Below are 24744 nucleotides of genomic sequence, written 5' to 3' on the forward strand. Positions count from 1 at the left end.
GGGGTCTCCGATTTTATTAGGGCATCGTAACAAGCAGCCCAGTTTTTTTTGCAGACCCCCGCCCTGAGAATCAAAGTATAATTGGAGCCCTGGACCTAGACAACTATGAACGTCCCTTCCAGCCCCACTGCTCTATGAGGGAGCTACACACAGCATTGCCAGATCTTAAATACAAATTATCGCTTTGGAAGCTCAAAGTGATTGTATTTGCTGAAAAGCTATAACCCTGAACACTGATGCAAATAAAGTATGCAAATACGCAGGAGCAGCCTTAGGGGAGGGTAAACCAGGCAACCGCCCAGGGCCCCACACTTTAGGGGGCCTCAAAATTTTGCAACAATTTTTGGGGGGGTTACGTTTTTGCAAGGAAGTGGCTCTATTTGCATTTTAACACTCGACTGTTTATCTAATCCCCCCCCCCCCCGAATATTAAAAACATCCACAATACAGCTGTGGCGGGTTCATATCTAACGGAGTACCTCTAAGGGGCCCCAAATGACTCTCTTGCCCAACAACCCTAAGGCCACCACTGTAAATAAGTCTTATTTATTTTACATTGCTCATATAAGCGGCCAGCAAGTGAGAACTGGCTTATCCAAATTGAAGCATTTCTTTATTTCAAGGCCAGCCCGGAAGTCTGTTAAGACTCCTGAGTGACTCAGGTGTTGCTGCATCAATTTGCTGCCTCAAAAACGATCCTATATTTTGCCGGGTTTTCTGGTGGTCGCCGTGTCGCTCAAAGGACATACGTAGGCAGGCAAGGCTTTTTGGGTAGATGTGATCTCTTTTATTAGACCAAGTGAGCAGTGCATTTTGTCAGGTAACCAGGTTGTAGCCGTATCGGTCTAGAGGAGGGGTGGGCAAAATGCGGCCCGGGGGCTGGATGCGGCTCACTAAGCCATTCTCTCTGGCCCGTGGGGCCCCTAAAAAATTTAGAAAATTAATATTAATCTGCCCCTGGCTGCATGCCATGCAGCCCTCGATGGCTTGCCAAAACTCAGCAAGTGGCCCTTAATTGCCCGCCCCTGGTCTAGAGGAAAAGGCAACCAGGACTTGTAGTAGAGATGATCTCAGGTATTAGACCCACCAGATTTTTGGAAAAAAAATAAAAAATCTTGAAGGGCAAGCTTTCGGGCACAAACACCCTTCATCAGGCATCGGAGAAAAGACTGTAAAAGTTCTCCCGGGTAGCCAAGAACGTTCCTATTTCATCAGATTTCAGAGAAGTCAATAGATTTTTTTTTGTTTTTTTGCAAAAATCTAGTGAGTCTAATAAAAGAGATCATCTCTACTACGAGTCCGCATCGCCTAGTGCATTTTAAACACTTCTACTATTTTGCCTGATGCAAGGATTAAAATGAGGGTGCACTTAGCACGAGTGCCTACACTCACAGGGCCTGAAGCAGCCACCACCCCTCCCCCACTCCCTCCAGGCTCCGAGCCGCGCGCGCATGCGCCCCCGCGACCCGGCGGGGCGGAGCGAACCGCGCAGGCGCAGTGAGGCGCCAGGGTGATGTAATAGCTCCGCGGCCTTCTCCAACATCCGGGTCCCGTCGCGCGCTGCGCCCAGCGCCCGCCGGGGCTTTACCCCCGGAGAGGGCGGGGGAGGGGCGGCGCGCGCATGCGCAGTGGCGCCGGGCAGGGCCGGGCCGGGCCGGGCCGGGGGCGCGTGCGCTGGCGCGGAGGGCGGCGGAGGCGGCGCGGGGGTCGGTGGCGCTGCGCGGAGCGGGGAGCCATGAGCGCGGAGGGCCCCCGGGGCACACAGCCGCGCTCCGCCGCCCGCGAATGAGCTGAGGCCGGGCCCGACCGCCGCCGCCGCGGGGTGAGTGCGTGAGGGGGGCGCGAGGCCGCGGCCTAGCGCCCCCGGGGCGGGGGGGGGGGGGGCACGTCGTGAGGGATTCCGGGACACTCGGCCTGCGCCAGGCGCCGCTTGGTCCCCCGGGGCGGTGGGGTGAGGTGAGGTGGGGTGGGCAGCCCCCCACTTTCCTCCCCGGGCATGGGGGAAGTTGGGCCAGGAAAATGGTCCCCCCCTCCCCCCCCGGCTCGGCCTCCGCATCGCACTTGCCCCGTGGTGTGCGGCGGAGCAGGCCTCGCTCGCGCCCACGGGTGGCTTCTGCCCCCGCGCCAAGGCCGAGTCATTTATGAGAAGAGGCGTCTGGTCCCCTAACGAGGGGCAACTTTCTTGTGCGGCGGCGGCAGCGACCCCCGCGAGGGGCAGAGAGCCGCCGCGCGCGGTGCGGGCACGCCGAGCCTTACATAAGTACGCGCCGCGCTGACTCGCTGCAAGGCCTCGCTCTGGTTCGCGGGGTCGAGTTTTAGTTGTGGATGGGCAGGATGCGGAGATTTATTTCCCTCTGCCTTCTTTTTTTAGTTGTTTTTTTTTTTTTTTTCTTCAGTTGGCTTTTTAACAAAAAAATATAAATATATATATATTTACGTGGGAATCTCTGTCGGTAAGTCGGAGACGTTTCATTGCAACTCTCGCTCCATCCTCCTCCCTCTGTCGGGGGAATGGGGAGAGCTGGTCGAAGCGAACGCGTCTGAACAAGCAGGATTGGCTCCATCGCTGGATGCAAATAGCGTTCTGCAAAGTGGGGGGGGTTGTTGTTGTTGTTATCAGGTTTTTTGCTTCCCCCCCCTTGTCAGATCAAGCTGGTTGCTTATCTAAAAGATAGCTTAAACGCTGTTAAATTGAGTTGCATTCTCGCTGACATCAGCTGTCTTATTAACCGTCCCTAAAATATTTGAAAGATTTAATTCTGGCACAATTCATTTTGAAAACTTATGCAACTTGTATGTTTAAGTATGCAGCTGTCAATAAAAGGGAGATCTTATTACACTAGGCCATTTTAGTACAACTCGGATTGAGCATCTGCTTCCTAATGAGGATCTAAACAAACTGCATTTAAGCAGGATAGCAGTGATTTGAATAATTTGCAGAACTTCAAATGTCAAAATTGAGCATTTGAGCATCTCTTTCTGTCTCTCTCATGATTGGCTCAGGAAAATTGTTTAAGAAGGAAGAAGTTCAGTAAAAACAAATTATGTTTCTATTTAATAAGCAAGCTGGGGTGGGTAAGGTATGTCATAAAGCAAGTCAGAGTTAAGTATTTTCTAAAATCTTGAACTGCTTTTTCAACAGACTATAGAACAGCTGTGTAAAATGTCCATTTGATAAAATGAAGCTTATTGGTCAATTTGATGGTTTATGTTGGTTGTGAAAATCTGGTTTCAGGTTTTGATTGGTGAAAACCACAAGTACACTTTATTTCTGTCCTAGATTCTTTTGGTGACTGATCCACATCATAAAAATACTCATTTTGGCATGAGTTGCTGTTCTATGAAGACCAGTGACTTGAATAACAAAGATGGCAGTGGCTAGGCAAAACAGCATAGGGGAACTTGCATAGCCTTTTCTTGTATGAATTGAGCCACAAGCAGTTGCTAATCCTCTGATCAGTGAATCATCATGTCAGGGCTTTAAAGAGAGAGTCCACCTGAAATCGTATCTATTTTTTTTAATTAAAATGATTTCAAATACTGGTCTTATCCTTGTTCTTAACAGCTTTTATTTTTAACAATTCTGAGTCCCTAGTGACATTTTTTCCTTTAATATCTTTCAGTTATATTAATCTTGGTGCCAAAAAATCTTGCATCTGTCAAATTTGCCATGACCCTTCAAAAAAAAAAAATAAAAAAATTCCCATCTCCATAAAGATAGGAGAGGGTAATGGGTAATGACTTTACATGGAGTATACTGCTTGAAAGCCTGTCGAAGCTCTGAAAATATTTGCGATAGGATGAAAGTACCTAAAATGCAATCCAACGAGGGTTGTTGTATTTCATATCCAGACAATGTATGTCCCATTGGGGAGGTCTTGTCTTTTTGTGTCTCTTGTGTCTCAAGGTAACATTGTTCTATAAATAAGAGGGAATTACATAAACATTTGATTTAGAAGGGAGGGGTGTAAAGTTTTGAAATTGTTAAACTAGTAAGAATGCATGAGAGGGGAACCAAAATAAAGAGGGATAGAAAATGGTATGTGTCCTACTAACTGAGGATCTTTGACTTGCATATTAATAGAGAGCCATAGTGTCTAGTTGGAAGACTTTGTGTACCAGTAATCCATAATCTAAAGAAATATTTTAAAATTTCTTGTTAAAATGACTATGTATGTATGCCCCAGTTTTAGCAGTCACTTGTAGCATCTGTTTCATTAGCTTATTCATATTTTGTTTTCATAGTATGTTGGTGTATCAGAATTCAGTGATGGGCATTAGTCTTTTCTCAGGTGTTTAAAAAAAAAAAAAAAGGGGGATGTTTTTCCTTTTTTGGATTTTTTGGGGGGTGCAATGACTATTTTAAGAAGTTGTTGAAATATATAGGTTAAAAACAACATAAGTGTTCTCTAATTATTTTAGTAGGAGAGGATTTTGTCAAAACAGGGTTTTAAAATAAACTTGGGGACAAATTTGACCAAATATCAGACGGAAACATTTCCTTCAAAGGTGGAAACAAGATGAAATAGTTTTAATCATTTAAATATGAGTTAAATAATATCCTGCATGTACAGTGATGTAATGTTTGTGTTCTTATTAATGAAAGAATAGCTGAAAGTGAAATTAAACAAAATCTTAATATCACAGTAAAGCTGAGATTAATACGTGTTCAGTGTTATGGAAAAATGTCTAACGTGCAAATGGAGTGAAAAGTAAAAGTTGATTTCTTCCATCCCCTCCCCCCCCCCGTTGTAATTAGCAGTTTTGTGGTCTAGATAACAGATTTTATTTTAAAAATGTGGCTTTGTTCAACAGGCTACAAGTTCTTTCCCTAGCTGACTTCTTGCCGTTGGGGCAGGGGGCTGGACTGTATGATCTGAGGCTCCTTCCACTCCTACTGTCTATGAAATCTATGAATCTTTGTATAAAACAAAATCTGGCCATTCCAGTGTAAAGTATGATTAAGTTCTGATAACCACAGTTTCAGTTCAAAAGAGCATTTAAGTACATGCTTAATTTTGAAAGTCCTGCTGACCCTTATAGGACTATTTACATGCTGAAGTATTTCATTTTATTATGGCCTAGGAGATGATGACCTGGCCTTCCATGTTTCGGTCTCAACGACTTATTGCTCAGAAATGAAAAATGACTTTTTCTAACTGCTGATCTTGCAAACTCGTGCTAGAATCTGAAGGTCAGTCCATGTTCTTTCTGGCACATGTTTCATGACTGTTCATTTGCATATAAGGCCTTTAAAATGTGGTAACTTGTGTAGCAAAAGAACAAGTAGTCCCTAGCTGGCTTGGCTGTACAGTAATAGAATAGTACTACTGTATTTACTTGAATCCAAGACAAGGGTTTTTCTCCTTAGTCAACACGAGAGGAAAAAAGCCTAGTCTTAGATTCAAGTGTACAGGACCCCCCCCCCCGCTTAACACTGTTTTACTTAGAGCTGTTTCGCTATAGTGCTGGTTTTACATTGACACCTGATTCCACTCAGCACTCACCGAGTTTCGTTATAATGCTTGCGGGCATTGTACAGCTGGCAGCAGGTTTTGCTCAATGCTGTTCCACTTAACGCTTGTTTTTTTGGGAACAGTTTGGAGCACTAAGCAGGGGTTGCCTGTACTGGCTTTGGGCAGGCAGGAGCTCACTTTTGGCTTTGGCTCGCTTCAGGTTTGGGACTGAAGCTGGAGATGAGCTGCCACCTGCCTTGGGCTGGGGTAGCTCATGTTGCAGGGGATGGTGAGATCAGGGGAGACTGTGCAGTGGTGGGGCCCATGGGGAGACTTGTTATATATTGCTGGCGGTGGGGTTGGCACAGAGACGATGGTGCAGTCCTCCCCCCTCAGCTGCTTATCTTCAGCCCTGGCCCAGCACCAACCCAGACTTGCTGTGGCTGGGTTAGACTAGGCCTGCTGCTGCTGCCTGCCCCCAGGGCCACAGTTGCTGCCTGAAAGGGGAGTGGCAGAGAGTGGTGCAGAAGAGATGGTAGGCAGCACTGGAGGGCAGGCACAGGAAGTGCATGTGGCAGGGGGATGGGGGCAGAGGGCAGATACCTGGGGGGGCTACAAGTGGCAGGGGGAGGGGTGCAAGGGACAGGCATCTAGTCCCTTGCCTCCTGTTGCTGCTCTGTGGGGATGAATGTAAGATGACCTTCCAAAAATAAAATCATATACATGGAAGATTGTGAAAAATGTATAATTTTCCATGTATAAAAATCTAATTGTTGGAGGGTTATCTTAAATTTGAAGTAGTCTTGGATTCAGGTAAATATGGTGCTTTGTTAGTAAGTTAAGCACACTGAATATGGACAGAAAAGTTCATAATTCCACACTGTTCCTGAGCCTTGTCATCCTTACCATTTTGAGCAGAAGTTTGGCCATGAATGTTTTAAGTCTCTTCCCTGCTAGAGCAAGATGCAGCACTTAGAGTAGACAGCACCATTCTGTATATGATGCAGTTCTTAAGGATAGACATATGGGGTAAACAAAATACTAGCATTACATTTTTTTTAACCAAGTTGAACTTCAAAGATGTGAAGGTAAATATTTAAAGAGAAGCTGTATGGTCTTTTAAAAGGGTGGGTTATGAGTTGATTTCCTCATGAATTAGAAAAGGGCTAAAAGGTTTTATTTATTTTTCACTAGATATTTTTACTAGCAAAATGTCAGGAGTGGCGAGTTTCTTACTATTACTAGAAGAATGGTTTAATGTGAGGGGTTTCAGAATATATGTTGCTTTTTGTGCTTTAAAGAGATGGTGGTCAAGAATCTTTATTTTTATTAACTAGTGACTTCCCTCAAAAACAGTTAAAACAATAAATAAAAAACTCTTCATTTCTCAGTTGCTAAACCTTCACTCCTGCTTCGTGTGATGTTTTCTAGAGTAGACGAGCCTTGCATTTATAATATTTTTAAAAAATTAAAAAAAAAAACTTCAAAGGCATCATTAGACATAATTAAGAAGCAAAAAGATTGGATAGCTTTAAAAAGACAAAAAGCTGAAATTGTTTATTTTCAGATTCATTGAAGGAGGCCAGTGAAGCTTTCCCAAGATCTTGCTAATGACTTTTTCAGTACCAGTACAGTGTCCTTTGATCCACACATTGTAGATTAAAAAATCAGCATTTCAGTATATATCTCTAGGCTTTTTTAGGATAGTAGCTACTGCTTATGTGTGGGTGTGTTTATAAGCCTGAGTATTTAGAAAAAGCTCAAAAATATTTCAGTTAAGTAATTTTTTTCTATGGGGTGGTCCCTTAATCCCACTCTTCCCTGGTTTTATCTCATTACTAGCTTCTGGATGAATCCATTTCAGGCATCCATACCTAGGACTGGGTAGAAAACAGATGGAGACACATTCAGGTGAAAATGTCATTTAAAATATTCAGCACTACCTTTAGGCTAAATGAATTAATCCACAGTATGGAATAACTAAACATTTTTTATATAAAATTAATCAAGAGAAGCATGTTGCTGAAGCAGAAAGAAGCCATGAGAGAGCAGAAAATATACTTAAGTGAGTGTGGGTCCAGTTGTTAAGGAGGGAATGAAACAGTGATCACAATGAACTTTGTTCTGCCCATAAACTCAACTAACTGAATGATTATCAGTGCAATAATTGAATGATAATGATTGAATTACTGTCTTTAGGCCATTGCCAACATCCTACTGAAAATAGTGGGGGCCATTTCTCACATAATTTACATTCAGTGCCTCAGTTCCAGTGGTCTCTAGGAGACAGCATCACTTCTGTTCAAATTCAGAAAGTGATAGTTAACAATATGTACAAGCCAAAGTGTTCCTTTCCCACTTCATTGAAGCCCAGAAAGCCCTTGTACTTGGTTTCATAGAGGCTCCTTATTCCAGAGCTAGGACCTAGACTCAGTATGCAGGAGGATCACCATGTTAGGGAATGATTCCAAACCCTCCTTTCCCAGTCTGAGCAAGTCAGTATTTGTGACTCTGTGGATAGAGGAGGTGTACAGTGTAGCTGCTTTGGAGCTTCATCCCTTTTCATTCTTTTCTCAAGGTGGAAGGGGATAAAAACATGCATAACTTTCTGAAGGAGATCTGGCACCTGGTAGGGTTGGGAACAGTAGATTCTGCTTGTCAAGACACAAGGAGCTTAAAGCTCTATTTTATGAAAACAATACAGAACAGCTTTCTCATTAAACATCTTTTGCCCACTGAATGACATGGGGTGAGGAGAAGGGGAAGTGGTCATGTTATTAAAAGCCGCATCATATATATTTACAATGGAAATGCCAGAATCTGCTCCCAGCTGATGCACTTTGCTAAAAGAATATTACGATAACATTTATTTTAAAGTATTTCCTTGGTTCTTAAACAAACAAACAAACAAACAAAAAAATCAAAATTACATTTTGTTGTGTTCAGCTGTATCACCTCTTCCCACCTTCTTGCAATACATGATGTGCCAGATTTAAACACTCTTGTATGTTATCCTTCTCGGGTTCTGGTGTTCCTCCAGTTCCAAGTAGGTGTAATAGTCTGTTGGCCCCCTGAACTCCATTGCCGCTCTGTGTGTGTGTGTAATGAATTAACTTACTTATATAGAAGTTAACTGAACTACAAGTTTAGTCCTACTGATACAAAAAATAGCTCCTTTATTCATTATCCTAGTCTGTTAAAACATCTTATTTAAATAGGTAAGACTGCACTAAATTGCTTAATCCACTAGGAATCTATATTTAGTCAACCATTGAGACTATTGAGAACCACTGTAACATTTTGTGCCTTTTAAGTGTCTTTTTATAATCCAGAGGTGAGGTTTCAAATGACTGAGTTGTACTTCAAACTGAGAGAATTTTACCCCATGTCTAACTTTAAAATGCCGTCTCATCTTGAAACTTTCTGTTCAATAAACATTTTTTGCTGCTTTTCTTGCTCCTCCGGAAAGAGAACATTTTATAACTGAAACTTGACAAACTGTCTTCCAACTAGTTGCGCACCAGCTGTTGCTGCAGTGTTTACTTGCTCAAGTATAACACGAGTTATGTAACATGTGGGATCACTGTGCGGTACCACATTTTTTTGCATATGCTAGCTTCCTTTGCAAACAAACTTAAGTTCATACTTTTGATTTAGAAGAGAGATGAAGGAAGCGGGTGTAACTTCTACAAAGTTTCTGTTCTAGTAGGCACACTTTGGCTGCACTTCCATTTGATTTTAAGCACACTATATTTTTCTGTCCACCATCTACATAAGGTTTCAGTTCCATTTTATACAGTTTCTTTCCTTGGACATTATCTCTCTTCCTTTTATGTAAAGGAGCAGCTCATTCATAAGGTAAATGAGGAATAGTTGATTGAGTTGTGTGATTTGTTTTGTTTTTAGGTTTTCAAGGAAGAAGCAGGGTTTTGGAATGATATATGTGAGGAAAGAATACCTGAGTTTCAGAGCAGCTCAGGAGGGTACTTACACACAGCCACTGAGCTCTGAGAAATAGATGAATGGGCCCAGTGACTGACACATGGTAGAGTGGATAACATTATAGAGCTTGGTAAAATTACATTTAGCAAAATTAACATTACAGAACTCGTTAAAATCATAATCTGCTGAATTTTATTGTTTTAGAGCTCCAGTTGTTCTGCCTTATAGAGCTAGTATTCTGAGACTGTTTTTACTTTCTGATTAATGTGCTTCATTAAACTTTGGTGCTTTAATACCAGGAAGATAATGGATGTAAATGTTCAATCCAAAAGTGAAGGGCTTGACTGGGTACCTGGGTTGCTGTTAGCCTTAATCTTATATATTTTCTCTTTAAACATTGAGGGGCAGGAAATTTTGGGGAAAGTATTGTTTATACAGTACAGTTAGCTGCTTATCTCAAAACAAGGTTTGCTAAAGTACAAAAAGCTGCTGTGTTGCAAGACTGCAGAACCTGCTTGTTGACAACCATGATAGAAGACCAAACTAGAGGTGCACCGATATATCAGTTGCCTATTGGATTTGCACTGATAAAAGGGAAATTACATTATTGGCTATTGGCTTTTTTTAGCCATTGTAACAGCTAATGTTTACCAATAATTATGCCTTCTGGCCAGGGCCCTGGATGCCTGGGTTCCCTTTCCCCCATGGGGCCAGGGCCCCCGATGCCTGGGTTCCCTCGGGAAATGGCAGGTTTTCCCTTGCAGGTGGGCAGCATTCTAGCCTGCAAGGGGTCTTGCTTGGGGCTGCTGGGAGTGAGATGCGGGGGACGTCATAAGCATGTGTGCAGCTTGGCCAGGAATACAGCTGGGCAGCGTGGAAAGCAGCTCCCTGCAGGTAAATCTATGGAGGGGAAGCGGTGTGGAGGTGGGCAGATTGAGGCCCCCATGGTGAGGGAAGGAGTGGGGCTGGGTGTGCTGCTCAGCCAGGGTGGGAAGTAGGATGAAGCCACGTGTTGGTCATTGGGGGGGCAAGTGGGGGGGGTGAGTGGCTCCCCACCACTGCATGTACCACCCCGGGGAGGCATGGGGGGGGCACGTGACCTCCAGATCTGTTTGGGGGACAGATGTGGGCTGCTTACTCTGGGCTCAGGGCTCTCTGCTCTCCTGCCTTTCCTTTAGAAACCCCCCGCCAGCTGCATACCCCCTGCCTGCCCAGCAGCAGTGGGGGATAGCAAGTTGTATCCCCTGCTGTCAGGTGAGCAGGGGGCACATGGCTGACATGAAGCTCCAGGGGTAAAGGCAATGGGGCAGAGAGCTCTGAGCCCATAGCAGGCAGCCTACATCTGCCTTCAGCTTGCTTGGCTCAGCTTAAGTGTCCCCTAGCTTAAAAGTACTGGTGGCAGCTCTTCAAATAAAGCTCATTTGACAAGCTATAGCTCAAGCACCCCTGCCGCCAATTTTAAGCACCAGGACGCTGATTCATGAGACTGCTGGAGTGTGCCAAAAAAAGGTTTATGTCAGTAATTTAAAATGCCTAGCATTATTACTAAATATTGGTTATCAGATCGGCATTGGTCGATATGGTTGGTTAATAATTGGCTATTGGTATTGGCTAAGAAAATCTTTATCGATGCACCCTTAGGCCAAACCATGTTGTAGCTGCTTTGAATGTTGCCATATTATAACAGGGTCCAACATGACATCTTATCCAGTTAACTACAGACTGAAAACAGTTTGATTGGCTTAAGGTTAGATTCTAGAAGGGGAGGCTATATTATTGGTCCTGCTATTCTTAATTACCAACTATCTCCCGCTTGAAGGTTGTCAGTGGATCAAGCCATCCATGTTATTCCAAATATCAGGGTAACTTTTTTGGTTCAAATGATGAGAAAAAGAAATCAACAATAGTAAGATGACTTAAAGGAAGTAGGAAAATTATGATACAGAAATAGTTGTACTCCAAAGGGTAGATCCATTAAAGTAACATGTCCCTGTTTTTACTTAATTTATTTCAATTTTTTTTGAAGTTCACAAATTTCAGTTTGTATTTTCCTGGCTCATGTACTAATTAAAAAAAAAAATGAATTTGGTCTTAATTAACAACTGTGGTACATGAGCCATAAAAGAATCCCACTCATTTTCCTATAGAGCAAAACATAGATAAAACCTATATTTTGCAGCCAAGTAAGCAGAGATGGCTCTAAATATGGCCAGGGAACAAATCAGTGGAGATTTTTGAGACCTGCTTCCCTTTGTAGGATTGGGGATCTTGTTCTCTGAAGAGAAACCAGGAGACTTGCAGGAATATTTTAAGTGGCTGAGAAACTGGTGTTTGCTATTTTCAACAAGGGCATTCAAGATGTGTTTTTCATAATGTTTTGACTCCTTGCTTTGTGTGGTGAGTGTTCAGAAAGCTAGGATTGGGACTGGAGAAAAGTGTAAACAGAAAACAGAATCAGATCTTGATTAAGGTACTGGATTAGGAGATAAAATCTTGGGCTGTATTGGAGACTTCTGCGCACCCCTGAGCCCATCACTGAAGCTAGGCCTATGCAAAGGGAAGTTTCCTGAATAACTTGCACTGCTCTGGTAGACTAGTAAAGTTTCCCTAGTATGGACACCATTTCATACGGGCAGAACTGCACTCTTTCAGGTGTAACTTATTTTGTCTCTTCACCTCCCTCTAGCAAAATAAGTCTTACTGGCAAAAGTGCAGTTCTGCTGACATAACTACGGAGGCATGCTGGGAACTTCATACCACTTTACATCCCCACTGTTAGATGTAATTAGATTGCAGAAGTTTGCAGTGTATTTCTGGTCTTCATCTTGTTGCATCTCATTGTATTCCTTGTCAAATGGCATGAAATCTACTTTCTCCCAGGTGTTGTCTGTCCTGTTTACTTTAGGTTGTGTGCTCTGGGTCATGCTCTGACTTCTGCTGCAGTATGTGGCACCACAGAGTTTGATCCTGGTTGGGGCCTGAAGGGTGTGTATTTTATTCAGCTTTTAATAGCATATTTAAAAGGCCATAAATCATGATAAATCTGCTCAGAGTGCTGAATCAAACAGTATGGTAAACTGTGGGAGACAGCTGAAAGAGTATAGTACACAAATCAGGAAGAAAATATTTGTTTAAAAATGCAAGTAACCCAGGCTTGTGCAACATATTTGCACCTTCATCTTGGGAAGAGCCCTCTACAGTCATCTGCAAAGCTGTGTTTTTATGTTCTTTCAGTCCTTTCTGTTTCCTAATCTTACCAAAGACAGTAGGACATTGGTGCTTGAAGACCACTACATAGCATACTGTCATTATTCCCTTTATACTCTGTCTCTGGTTTTATGCCTACATTGTAAGCTCTTTGGGGCAGAAGCTGTCTTGTTCTGTTTGTATAGTCTGTCATCATGGGCACCTGGTCCACAATTGGAACTCTGGCAGCCTAAAGTAATACAAATCAGTAAATGCTTCCAAAATTAACTGAACTGTTGCTTTTCTTGTTAAAGCTTTAATGATCCAATAAGGGGGAGGGTCCTTGTGAAATAAAGGGAATGAGCTATTTCTTTCTTTTTTTTTTTTTTTTTAGAATGAATTAGCAAATTTTAAATACATTTGCTAAAGGTTGATATACAGAAAATTGTCTCCCTTGATATTAACATAGGAACATCTCTAAGGATATGGACAAATACAATGATTGCATTGTTGACATAGATACCCTTTTAAACTGTTACAGTGCAACAGTTTTGTCTGTATGGGTGGAAATAGACATTGTCGGATATCCTGTTTGTATCACTATAAAGCTTACGGTGGCACAAATTGTGAGCAGATAAATGTAGCTACCCTTGTTGTGCCACATGAAAAGAAAACCAGTGTCACGACAAAAAGATATAGTAATAGACTCTGCAGCTCTGTGGTGGGGGAGTAGGAGCAGTCTGAGCTGCTCGATACTCTACTCTCCAGCCATTCTGGGCAAGTGCTTTTGGGGCTTGAGGGTCTCAAGCCCTCCGAACACTTTCCTGCTTTCCCTATTTACAGAGAGGTACCCCAGGGACTCTTGGGGTGCTTGTCTACAAGCAGGGAGGCTAGGGCTCCCTGCTCAGCTAGACTTGTTTCCTGTGATTGTGGGAGCGAGTCTGACTGAAGTGGGTAAGAGCCCTGCTTCTTCCACTGAAGAAGATCTGGCCACTGCCTCTTCCTCCTCCTCCCCCCCCCTTTGTCTGCAGTCAGGGGGAAGGCAGGTCTGGCTAAGCAGGGAGATCACGTTGTCCTTTGTCCTGAACCATCAAGGGCAGGACAAGGAGACATGTGTTTGCTCAGTGAAGTGCATCAGTTGTGCCATGACACACGGTGCAGCTGATCTGCTTCATTCAGCAGCATCTATTTCTAGCCTATGGTTCTGTAGCTATACAGGTGTAGCAAAGGAGCTGCAGTTCTCGCTAGCTTCAGTCTCAGCCAGGGCACTGTAGCTCTCCCGTGTTGATACAGGATCTTGCAGGTGAACAGTTAGATCATAACAGCTGCTTTGTACTCTTTAACAACAGCTCCCTCTTTCCTTGTTAAACAGTTAAAAGGACAGTGTGTCCATACCCTTGGGGTCTCCCAAAGCAAGTTGGTCACAAGTCTCAAAAGTTTGGGTTTTTTTGGTTTTTTTTTTTAATAGAAAAAAGTTTTATATTCTTTATATTTTTACTAAGAAATGTCCCTTTTGTCTAAATCCTAGAAGAGAGTTCCTAAACTTCAAAGGCTAAAATGATCCTTTGTACAATTAAAAATATGTTGAAAAGAGAATTATATAGAAATAGGCCTAGAAGGGACTTCTAGAGGTCATCTAGTCCAACCCTCTGTCTGAGGAAGGGTAGGCAACCCCTGGCACGTGCCAGTGTGTGGCATGCAAAGGCATTTTGCTTGCTATGTGTGCCTCGGAACAGAGAGTATGAAAGTGTCTGGGCTGCATTGATCTGCCCCTGGTGTGCCAACATCTTACAGGTTGAGTTTGTGGGTGTTTTTGATGCTCCGCCCAACAACATTTCCAACCTCTGATCCAAACTCTTCACAAACCTCTGACTCAATGCATACTTAATACCCTAACTTGCCAGAGTTGAAGCAGGGGAACCATGGCAGCCGATGTCCTGTTCCTATAAAATGTTAAAAAATACATAGTCGAGTTCTGAGGTAGAAGGCCCATGCCCCTGTGCTAGAGGGGAAGGCAAAACCCCCACAGTCTGTACCAACTGACTATAGGGTAAAAATCTTTCCTGATCGCAAATATGGCAATTGGTCTGACCCTGAGAGAAGAGGCAAGACCCTCTAGCCAGGAACCTTTGGGTTTTAGTCCCAGCAGGAACACTGGCACAGCCCAGTGAAAGTTCCTAGCCTTGGCTGTAGCCAACATCCAGTACCTCCTGGGGGAGGCTTAAAAACATCTTGACATATGTAGCAGAAAGGGGGCCAGTGAAATCGGCAAAGGCCAGAAGCATGGGAAGTACTCACGATAGAAGATGGGCATGCCTAGATCATCCTTCACCAGTAGTCGGCTAACTTCTTCCTGAATACCTCCAGCGATGGAGTCCATAACTCCTCTAGGCAGCCTGTTCCACTGCCTCGCTATTCTGACAATGAAGAAGTTTTTTCTGGATAACCAGTCTAAACTTATTTTGCTGCAACTTCAAGAGTCTGTGTCCTTCTCTTTGTAGCAACAGAGAAAAGGTGCTTTCCCTCTTCATTTATAGTAGCACTTCAAGTATTTGAAGACTGCTAGCATGTCCCTTCTTTAAGCACCTTTTCAGGAAGCTGAACATGTCCAGCTCTTTCTGCCTCTCCTCATATGACTTGCTTTCCAAGCCCTTTATCAGCTTTGTTAGGGGCCCGCTTCTGAGTCCTCTCTAACTTCTCTTATATCCTTTTAAAAATGTGGCACCAAGAACTGCAAACACTACCCCACTACTGGTTAGATGAAGCTTAACCAGTGCTGAGTAGAGAGGTACTATCACTGTGTCTTGCACCTAATTGCCCTGATGCAAGCCAAGTTGGGGTGAGCTCACTTTGACCAAGCAAGGAGATAATCCTTGTTCAGTAGCCTGAAATCTCCCAAAAAGCCAGTTGAACAAAATGAAATTTGTCTCTAGGACACGCCAGTGAGTATTCAGAAAACCTTGGTGCATTTAAAGGAATAGCAGTCTCAAGTTCATTACTAGGGAAGGCTTGATTATAAACTTGGCCTCTCCCCACCATGCTGGGAAAGTAATAGCTTGCAAGTGTTAATTATTTGTGGAAGAGTAAAACTTACTGAATTGGGGACAGGTGGAAGGGAAGGTAACAGTTGCTTATCTGTGTATAGGAATTGGATAGATTAGGCAGGCATTCATTTAGCTTACATGTCCTTTCTTATGCAGATAGTCTTTAAAGGTGCCCTATCTTCTGCCTGACTCCAGCCTAACACAGCTAGCAAACTAACTCGTTCAGGGTGAGTGCAGTGAATTGTGAACTTAAGGGATCTCTCCCCCATGCTGTTTCTCCTGCTTTTTGTTATGCTTGTTTTTCCCTGTTCTTTTTTCAGCACTGCTTAACCCACACTTAACCCTGCTTCATGTGATCTCTGCTGCTAGACTTCTTTCTCTTTTCCTCTCCCTGTATTTTCTTCATAGTTTGGTTTTGTTTTACTTCTCCTGTCAGCCACCTTCCACGTGCCACAAAACCTTTTGGCTCCACATTCTTTTCCTTTTGGGGGGGCGTTATCGCATGTGCTTAATGAAAGAGATTTTTTTGTTTGTTTGCCTGCTTACATGCAGCCTGATCATCTCACTTAAGCCAGCACAGAAATGAAAACCTATGACCTGTTTGCTTCTAAAGGCCATAAAACAGTGGATGAAACATGGCTTGATTTCTCCCCCTCCCCCACTGACTACTTTGTAGGATTTGTGCTCTGCCTCAGCTGATGGACACATACTGCAGTTCAGGTAGAGACCATATGGCTGCTCCTGTGTGCACCCTCCAATAGAGGGCACGATCTCACTTGCTGCAGTTCTGTCAGGATCCTTCAGAATTGCACTCCTGTCCTCCAGCGTGATCACAGTCCTTCCCAGGTTTATCATCTGCAGATTTCCTTGAGAAGCAGCTCTCGGGCAAGCTTGCTCTCTGCTTGCTGCTCTTCTGTTTGCTCCTCTGTTTTTGGTCATGCTTTGGCTAGCAAATGCCACCAAAGGATCCCTGGTCCAGTTGAGTAACCCTCTTTTGCTGTATCAGTCTGTTTTCATGCCCATTGCTTTCTATTTTTAGGATTCCAGCTTCTCACAGCCTGCCTCCATGGCTTGTTCCACTCTATTTTGGTTTTGTTGCTAATGTTGAATCTTGGTGCTTCGGCCCTTGTCCAGGTGCTTGCTACTGGTTGGGGTTTTTTTGGTGCCACTTTTTCAAGACATTGTGTGGTTTGTATTGCCTGTAGACTACAACCAAAATGTTTCGCACTTTTTGGAAATCGCAGGATATTGTCCTTCCATTGATGTTCCATGAAAGTATATAGAAGCTCAGCATTTCTGAAGTCCTGGCTTGTGTATTGTAGAATCATAGAAATTAAGGGTTGGAAGGGACCTCAAGGATGAGCATGATAGTTGCATCCTTTAGAAGAGAATAATGTATCATGCATGTTACGACTTCCTCAGAATTGTTCCCAGTAATGTTATATTTGGCTAAAACACCTCAGTTCTCTTGAAGAAAGATGACTTGAAGACAAGGTTTCACTTCTGCAGAAAGCTCCTTCCTTGTTTGAATAAGGTGCTAGGTAGAAGTGTTGAAACAGGAGTCTGTATTTTAGTTAAACCAGAGCTTGTTTTCACATGCTACAAAGTTTATGCCTATGTCATCAGTTCATAGTTGAAGTTTCTTTATGTTTTTTTGTCAAGCAAGTCCTAGAAAGTGTTTTGTAACCAGAGCCCTTTCCCTGCATGTTTTACTTTTACATTTGTCTCGGAGCTGTGCTTGCCTGCCTTACTGCTCAAGATCTGCCTGCTATAGGGCAAAAGTAGGTCATGAGTTAGCCAGGAGAAGTGCCAGGAAATACATTATTTTTTACCTAACTCCAGCTATAATAAGAAGGATGCTTTAATCTTTACTAACAGCTTTGGACCCTATCAATCCTATGCAAGTAAGGGGAGAGGTGAAAGTTTCACTTTGGCTAGGAAGCTACTGCTGTCAGTGTAGGCAACAGTGCTGATCAAATGGGGGAAATAATTGTGCAAATGGCTTTATAAGCACAATGTCAGACATGGGGGGCGAGTCCATTCTGCTGAGATGACTGAATTGGAGGGAATCTTCTTCCCCTTGAACTTTGCTGAATTGAGCTGTGCTTTAAATCTAGTCTGAAAGAGATCAGAATAGTCTGTTCCTTTGAATGCTGGCAGAAGGAAACCTTTCTGTGTTTCTTTGTAAAGGTGTTGAAGAACCTCTGCTTCATAAAATATCTTTGTTTTTATAAACTGTGCGTGCACAGTGTCTTTTACTCTGCTGTCTCTGCGTGAAAGTATCATGCTCTAGCTTAGGCTGTCATGCTATTATATCACAGGTCTAATCTATTTGCAGCCTGTAACTATGACAGCTACCTGTTTAAACTCAATGCAACTTCTGTAGCTAGAGAAGCCCTCACTTTACTCTATGAAGTGACATATACTGAGGACTTGCTAGCTAAAAATTGGTACTGGGGGGATGTTATACATGTGGAATGAGCAGCAAAGTCTGGATCATAATGTAGTGAGAAGTTCTGCCCCATTTCAGCCCTCCTATCCTGGGGTCAAAATTGGAAGAAAAAGTATCCATCTGTGTTGACCCCTCAAGCTTGTTCTTTTTTAAATCATTGTTCTTCTGTTTGTCCTTGTCCTTGGTAAATGGCTCTGGTGCATTTGTATGTTGCTGCTCATAAGATTACATTAATCTGATGGGGTAAACTGCTATGGTTTAATTGCTTTACTGTTTTCTCAGGGTTATCAATAGTAGTAGTCATACTTGAGCAGAATCAGCAAATTTTTTTTGTTCTGTGGGGGAGCTACAAATAACGGTAGATGCAGTGTAGCTTTGTCTGCAGACTCAGAAAAGCAGTAGTATTTTAAGCACGGGTGGGCAAAATACAGCACATGGGGGCCCCTAAAATAGTTTAGAAAATTAATATTTATCTGTCCTTGGTTCCTGTCAAAGATGACAAAGCAAGGAGGGGGAGGACAAGGGAGGACTGTGGCCGGGGAACGAGCTGGTGCTGAGCTCAGGAAAAGAAGGCCCCTCCCCTGTCCTGTGGCTGGCACTCCCTGCTGCAGCAGCTCGCTGCCCATGCGGGGATGTCCTGGGCAGGCACAGTCAGCCCCACGCGGGCTGCAGCTTGGGGCGCTGGCCACGGGACAGGGGAGGAGCCACTTTTCCTTGCATTCAGCACCAGCTTGTAACCTGCCCCCACTGCCAGCCTGGGCCCTGTGCTGGCTCTGGTCTCGCCCATCAGGGCTGTGCCTGGCAGCAGCAGTTGCTTGGCGCAGAGGAAAGCGGCCCCCCCACTTGCCGTGCTGTGCAGTATTTACAATATTTGCTGTTGCTGCCTGCCTGGAGCTTGCACTGCTGGTGGCTGCGGTGAGGCTGCCAATGCCAGCTCTGTGCTGCCCAGCGTGCAAGCTCCGGGCAGGTAGCAGCAGCAAACACTGCCCAGCACAGCAAGTGTGGGGGCTGCTTTCCTCCGTGCCGAGTAGCTGCTGCCGCCATGGCGCAGCCCCGATGTGCGAGCCTGGAGCTGGCATGGGATCCAGCCTGGCAGCAGTGGTGGCTTACAAGCTGGTGCTGAGCGTGGGGAAAAGTGGCCCCTCCCCTGCCCTGTGGCTGATGCCCCATCCTGCTTTCCCCCCTGGGGAACTCAGCACTAGCTTGTTCCCTGCCGGTGAGTGTGGAGTGGGGGCTGCACGTTGCCCCCCCGCCTGTACCACAGGGCTCAAGGGAGGGGCGGGGCACTGAGAGTGAGTGGGCACAGGAGCATGGGGCCCACACCGATGTCCTGGGGCCAGCGCTGGTGCGGCCCAGAGCAGGGCAACAGGAGTACAGGGTCTCGGCCAGCTCCCTACTCCCTGCAGGTGCAGCCCAGCTCTGCTCCACAGACCCCTGCCAGCTTGTGCCCTGCTCTGGGCCCTGCTGGCAGTGGCCATGGGACATTGGTCCCAACATGGTGACCAGGGAGCGGGCCACCTGTCAAGGGGCGGGGCTATCCATGGGGCTCTTGAAAGCTTGCCAAAACTGGGTAAGCAGCCCTCCCCCTGAACTAACTGCCTGCCCCTGATTTTTAAGGCTATTTCTATTAACTTACATTTCTAGTTTTGTTTAATGAAAGCTGAAATTCTTTAGGAACAGCAAGCTCAACACCTTTGCTTCCAAGTGGGAGTTTTTTTACCTTCAAATAAATTATTTTTAAAGGCCTGATTGTATCTGAAGGGAAAGAATTGGTTCGCTTACCCCAAAAAACCAAACTGGATGTTGGCATTTTCTTTCACAAAAATATGTTGCAACCCACATGTGCCTTATGATGAATCCTTCAAAATGACGGTACTGTACGCTGTGGCCTCTACTTAAGTAAATTTCTTAGATGCAAGTTCCACAGCCACATTGTAGTTATCCTCCAGTCTAATTATATATTCACTGCTAGACTAGATCTTTAAATGTGTGAGGTAACATTTGTTAACATTATCCATGTGAAATCTTAATTTGGACAAAGCAGTAAAAGCTTCAGCCTGCCCCTAAATGAAAGAGGAGGGATGAGTGGAGGGGTAGATACTTAACCCCCCACAAACAAACAAACTTAAATTGTTTTCCATTGAGCACCATTAGACTGTTGTTGGTCAAACTACCTTAAAGGTATAGTTAGTATCCCCTTTTATTAGATGTATATAAATTCCTTTTAAGAGACAGTGACTTAAAAGGCACACCTACCTGATCATGACTAGAAGAAAAGTTTGGTTTGTATACTTTGCATTTGACAGCATTTTTATATAGGCATTTTTACTGTGTTTTTATCTTCTAGTTTTCCCCTTTTTGTCTGAATTTTTCAAAATGGGAAGGAGAGAGATTTTACAGAACTTGAAAAGGCAAAATAAGAATCAATTAAGCAGTTACAGGTCAGGAATTAAAAGCTTTGCAATAATTATTCAATTCAGTTCCACTTATTGTGTTTTTATTTCAAAATATTCAAAGATCATTATAGTGCAATAAATAATCTCACATCTTCGCTGAAGTAATTCTATCCTTGAGTTATTCTACTGCTGTGTAAATCACTGGAGCTTGGGCCATTCCCATTCCAATAGTGGTTTTTAGTTGATTTGAGTAAAGAAGACATGCTTTCCACAGCAGTAGTAATGTGATTCTTTCCTAATGTATGTTTTGGATATGCCATTAACACACAGATGACAGTATATGTATGCTACACTTTGCGAACCATAATTAGTTACTATAAAAATCTATTTAATTTACAAATTGACAGTTTACTTTAACTTGTTATTCTGTTAATAACAACAGCATTGCACTTTTAATATTGACTGTCCCACTGAATGCTTATCAACAGAATACTGCATATTCAGTCAACTATGCATATATTTTAATGTGCTGCCGCAGTTAGATCAAATGTAAATAATCTTGTGTGGTGTGCCCTTGACTGTACATGTTTTGCTTTCAAATGGGCAGAAGGTGAGAGAAAATCCGCAAGGTTACTGGGAGAAATTTATTCCTTCTAACTGCAGTTAGTTCAGGAACTACACTAACAAAGTGGCACTGTTGTTTATACAGAGTGGATCAGTTCTTTAGATAGATGTATATATCCCTTGTGAACGTGATAAATTCTGCCATTGTAGCAGTCTAGTTTGGGACTGGACCAGAAAATAGTTCTGGCCTTCTCACAATCAGTTGTATTGATAGTCTGTTAGTCCACAAAGAGAATAGGTCTGCAGGTCTTAAATTACCTTGTGTTTATACAACAAGGGCTTACACGGGCTGAACGATGCAGAATTTTTGACCATGTAAAATTTTGTCTGATTTGGATGTTTGAATGACTACACAAACTAATAGGGATCAAAAGGGTGGGATGGACATCTAGCGTGTGAGAGACTAAACCTCTGTTGGTTTATACTGTCTAAAGTATAATACTCTGTTTGGGTACATGCATACATAGTTGTGTGTGTGAGACCATTGTTTCTTGGCCGGTGTGTATATGGTATGCTATATATACAGTACTCTGTACCTACATATGACTGGGAAAGGGAAATACTAATGGAAAAAAAATTGCCTGCTTCTTTATAAAATATGAATGTCTAATACCTGTAACTTTCTAAACAGATTTCTTCAAATATGTCAAGGGCAGTAGTCCTCACAGAAGCTTTAAATACTTAAAAAGTTTGAAGTTTTAAATAAATATGGACCACAATATAAGAGTCTGAGATGCTTTCCATATAGTACAACTAAGAATCTGAGATGTGCGCTAATTTAATGGCTTGAACGGTGGTTCATTGTGCTTGATTGGAAAAACTACAAATTGTCAATACAGTGCAGTCCTTTAACGGAGGGTACCAACTAAATATTCCCAAAAAGTGAGGCGTTGTTTCGGCTAATACTGAGTCTCTTAAAACAATGCAAGCAAAGGAAGACAGTGCAGAGCTAAAGCTTACTTTTGTGTTTGAACACAAGCTCACTCTTATATAGCGGAAAGGACTAGGAACCAGCTTTAATTCTCTTGCTGTAGTTTCTTTTCCTTTTCCTGATCATTATAACATTTCAACTGTACTTTCTGTATTTGATAGTTTCTAGTGACACATGTTTAGATGGGTACTTGGTTTCTAGAAATAGCTCAATAACAATATTCTTCTTTTTTTTTTTCCATTAGTGCTAAAAGAACAACTCATCATGGGAGCATTTTTAGACAAGCCAAAGATGGAGAAACATAATGCCCAAGGGCAGGGTAATGGGCTTCGTTATGGGCTAAGCAGTATGCAGGGTTGGCGAGTCGAGATGGAGGATGCGCATACAGCCGTGATTGGTTTGCCAAATGGACTTGACGGATGGTCATTTTTTGCTGTATATGATGGGCATGCTGGATCCCAGGTGGCCAAATATTGCTGCGAGCATTTATTAGATCACATCACAAGCAACCAGGATTTTAAAGGGTCTGATGGACCACCTTCTGTGGAGAGTGTAAAGAATGGAATCAGAACAGGTTTTCTGCAAATTGATGAACATATGAGAGTAATTTCTGAGAAGAAACATGGTGCAGACAGAAGCGGATCAACAGCTGTGGGTGTCATGATTTCTCCTCAACACACTTACTTCATCAACTGTGGAGACTCAAGAGGTTTACTTTGTAGAAACAGGAAGGTTCATTTCTTCACACAAGATCACAAACCAAGTAATCCACTGGAGAAAGAGCGTATACAGAATGCAGGTGGCTCTGTAATGATTCAGCGTGTTAATGGCTCTCTTGCTGTGTCAAGAGCACTTGGGGACTTTGATTACAAATGTGTCCATGGGAAAGGTCCCACAGAGCAGCTTGTGTCACCAGAGCCTGAAGTTTATGAAATTGAGAGATCAGAAGAAGATGATCAGTTCATCATACTGGCTTGTGATGGTATCTGGGATGTTATGGGAAATGAAGAGCTGTGTGACTTTGTAAGATCCAGGCTTGAAGTCACCGATGACCTTGAGAAAGTTTGCAATGAGATAGTCGACACCTGCTTGTACAAGGTAGTCAGAATTTTAAGAGGAGAAGCATATTTTCACTACAGTAGTTGAAATTTCTCTGTCAGTTAAATTAATACACATCTTGGTTCAAATCTGTAGAGTATCTGAAGTTTGGTACCTATACGCTGTTGTGACAGTATCTGTATGATACAGTTGTATCACTTCTAAGAATTGCAATGCACATACAGCTTGGACCAGCGTGGCTTCCATACTGAGTTTTGTTGAGTGGCTAGAGTTGAATTCATGTAAAGACATGGTGTGTGCTCTGGCATATTGGAAGCTGTCTGACAGTTTTAAGAAATAACTTTCAGGAAAAATAAATACCCCTTAAATTTTTATTTATTTTTTTTGATGTACGAAACTTGTTTTTATATGCTTTGGAAATAATGGGTCTTATCCAGACAGCCTTATGTGGAGGCTGCATGCTTACGTGGTAGACAGCAGTGCCAGAAACATGCTGTGCTGCTCTGTGTAGACTGCTTTTGATTTTGAAAGCAATGTACAGCATTCCTGCAGCATTGTAGGCATGGGAATGGACCCTGGCTCTTAGTATTGCTAGGAGTGTCACACACATTCAGGTACAGGCATCCCCTGCTTATTGCTGTTTCACTTGGCACTATTTCACTATACCACTCATTTTAAATTGATGCCTGATTCCACTTAGCACTCTTCGAGTTTCATTATAACGCTCATGGTAGCCATCTTGGGTCATTAAAAACACTTGCAGTCTCCATTTTAGATTGTCAAAAGCTTTCGGTTTCACTTAATGCTCAGTATTTCAGGAACCAATTAAGAGCGCTAAATGGGGGTTGCCTGTACATTGTTTTTGGTTCATGGGGTAGCCATCACAAAACAACACCGTGTTTTGAGGACAGTGATACCTGCCATGATAATTTTGCAGTGTGGATGTGCCCTGAGCAGCTTATATCACAGTACCACTATCACAAAGGTGAAGTAACTAAGTGGAAATTATGTTTTTCAGATGAACAGGAAAATATACCTTAAAAGAAGTAGATAAGAGGCAGACATGAAATCCTGATTTTCTTCATTTTCTGACATTGGACAATTAAACAGCTGCTGGCTTGATTTCACCAAGATCACTGTGAAATGATTGATATTTAAAATTTCAAATATTTGGCCAAAATCTCTTATGATTTTTTTTTTATTTTTAAAAAACAAAAAACTTCTTTATAAAATTTCATTTCTGCACAGAGAATATTTTTTTCTCCTGTTAACATTTCTTTGTTATGGCCTTTAGCTGTCAACCAGCTTTTTGCATATTATTAACTTGTACAGTTACTAACAGATGCCAAGTTTGAAAGTTTTCCATGTATAGTAAGTGTGTCAGCATTTTGAGGGTTTTTTAATAAAATGAAAAGTGGGTATGTCAAATGATATTCTTATGGGTGTAGCTTTCTTTCCCTGGACAAGTAGTTAATCATATATATTGATACAACTGAGCTTGTACATTTGTGGGGAGGTGGCAAGTAAAGGCAAGATAACATCCTTGGCATTGACACTATTTTCTTGAGAGAAAGTTAACTATAACCATGTTAACTAGCTAATAGTTTCTAACATCTTAAAGTCAAGCTTTATGTGCTCACTTGTAATTTCAGCT

The 24744-nt window shown here is 42.9% G+C and overlaps 1 protein-coding gene across 3 annotated transcripts in view; it reads left to right on the forward strand.

Annotated features, from left to right (window-relative positions):
• Positions 1-1658: 1658 nt before the first annotated feature.
• The window catches only part of PPM1A (protein phosphatase, Mg2+/Mn2+ dependent 1A), a 40784-nt gene continuing 17698 nt past the window's right edge, over positions 1659-24744 (forward strand). The window contains exons 1-2 of one of the 3 annotated variants that reach the window (XM_059723371.1): positions 1659-1822; positions 22276-23129. In XM_059723371.1, coding sequence (XP_059579354.1) covers positions 22296-23129 — 834 coding nt within the window. In that variant the 5' untranslated portion in view covers positions 1659-1822; positions 22276-22295. Of the gene's footprint in view, positions 1823-5085; positions 5195-22275; positions 23130-24744 lie in introns of those variants that run through there. The other 2 variants (XM_059723373.1, XM_059723372.1) reach the window with 2 other exon arrangements.

This window comes from Alligator mississippiensis, chromosome 2 (genome assembly GCF_030867095.1).
Source record: "Alligator mississippiensis isolate rAllMis1 chromosome 2, rAllMis1, whole genome shotgun sequence".
Lineage (NCBI taxonomy): Eukaryota > Metazoa > Chordata > Crocodylia > Alligatoridae > Alligator > Alligator mississippiensis.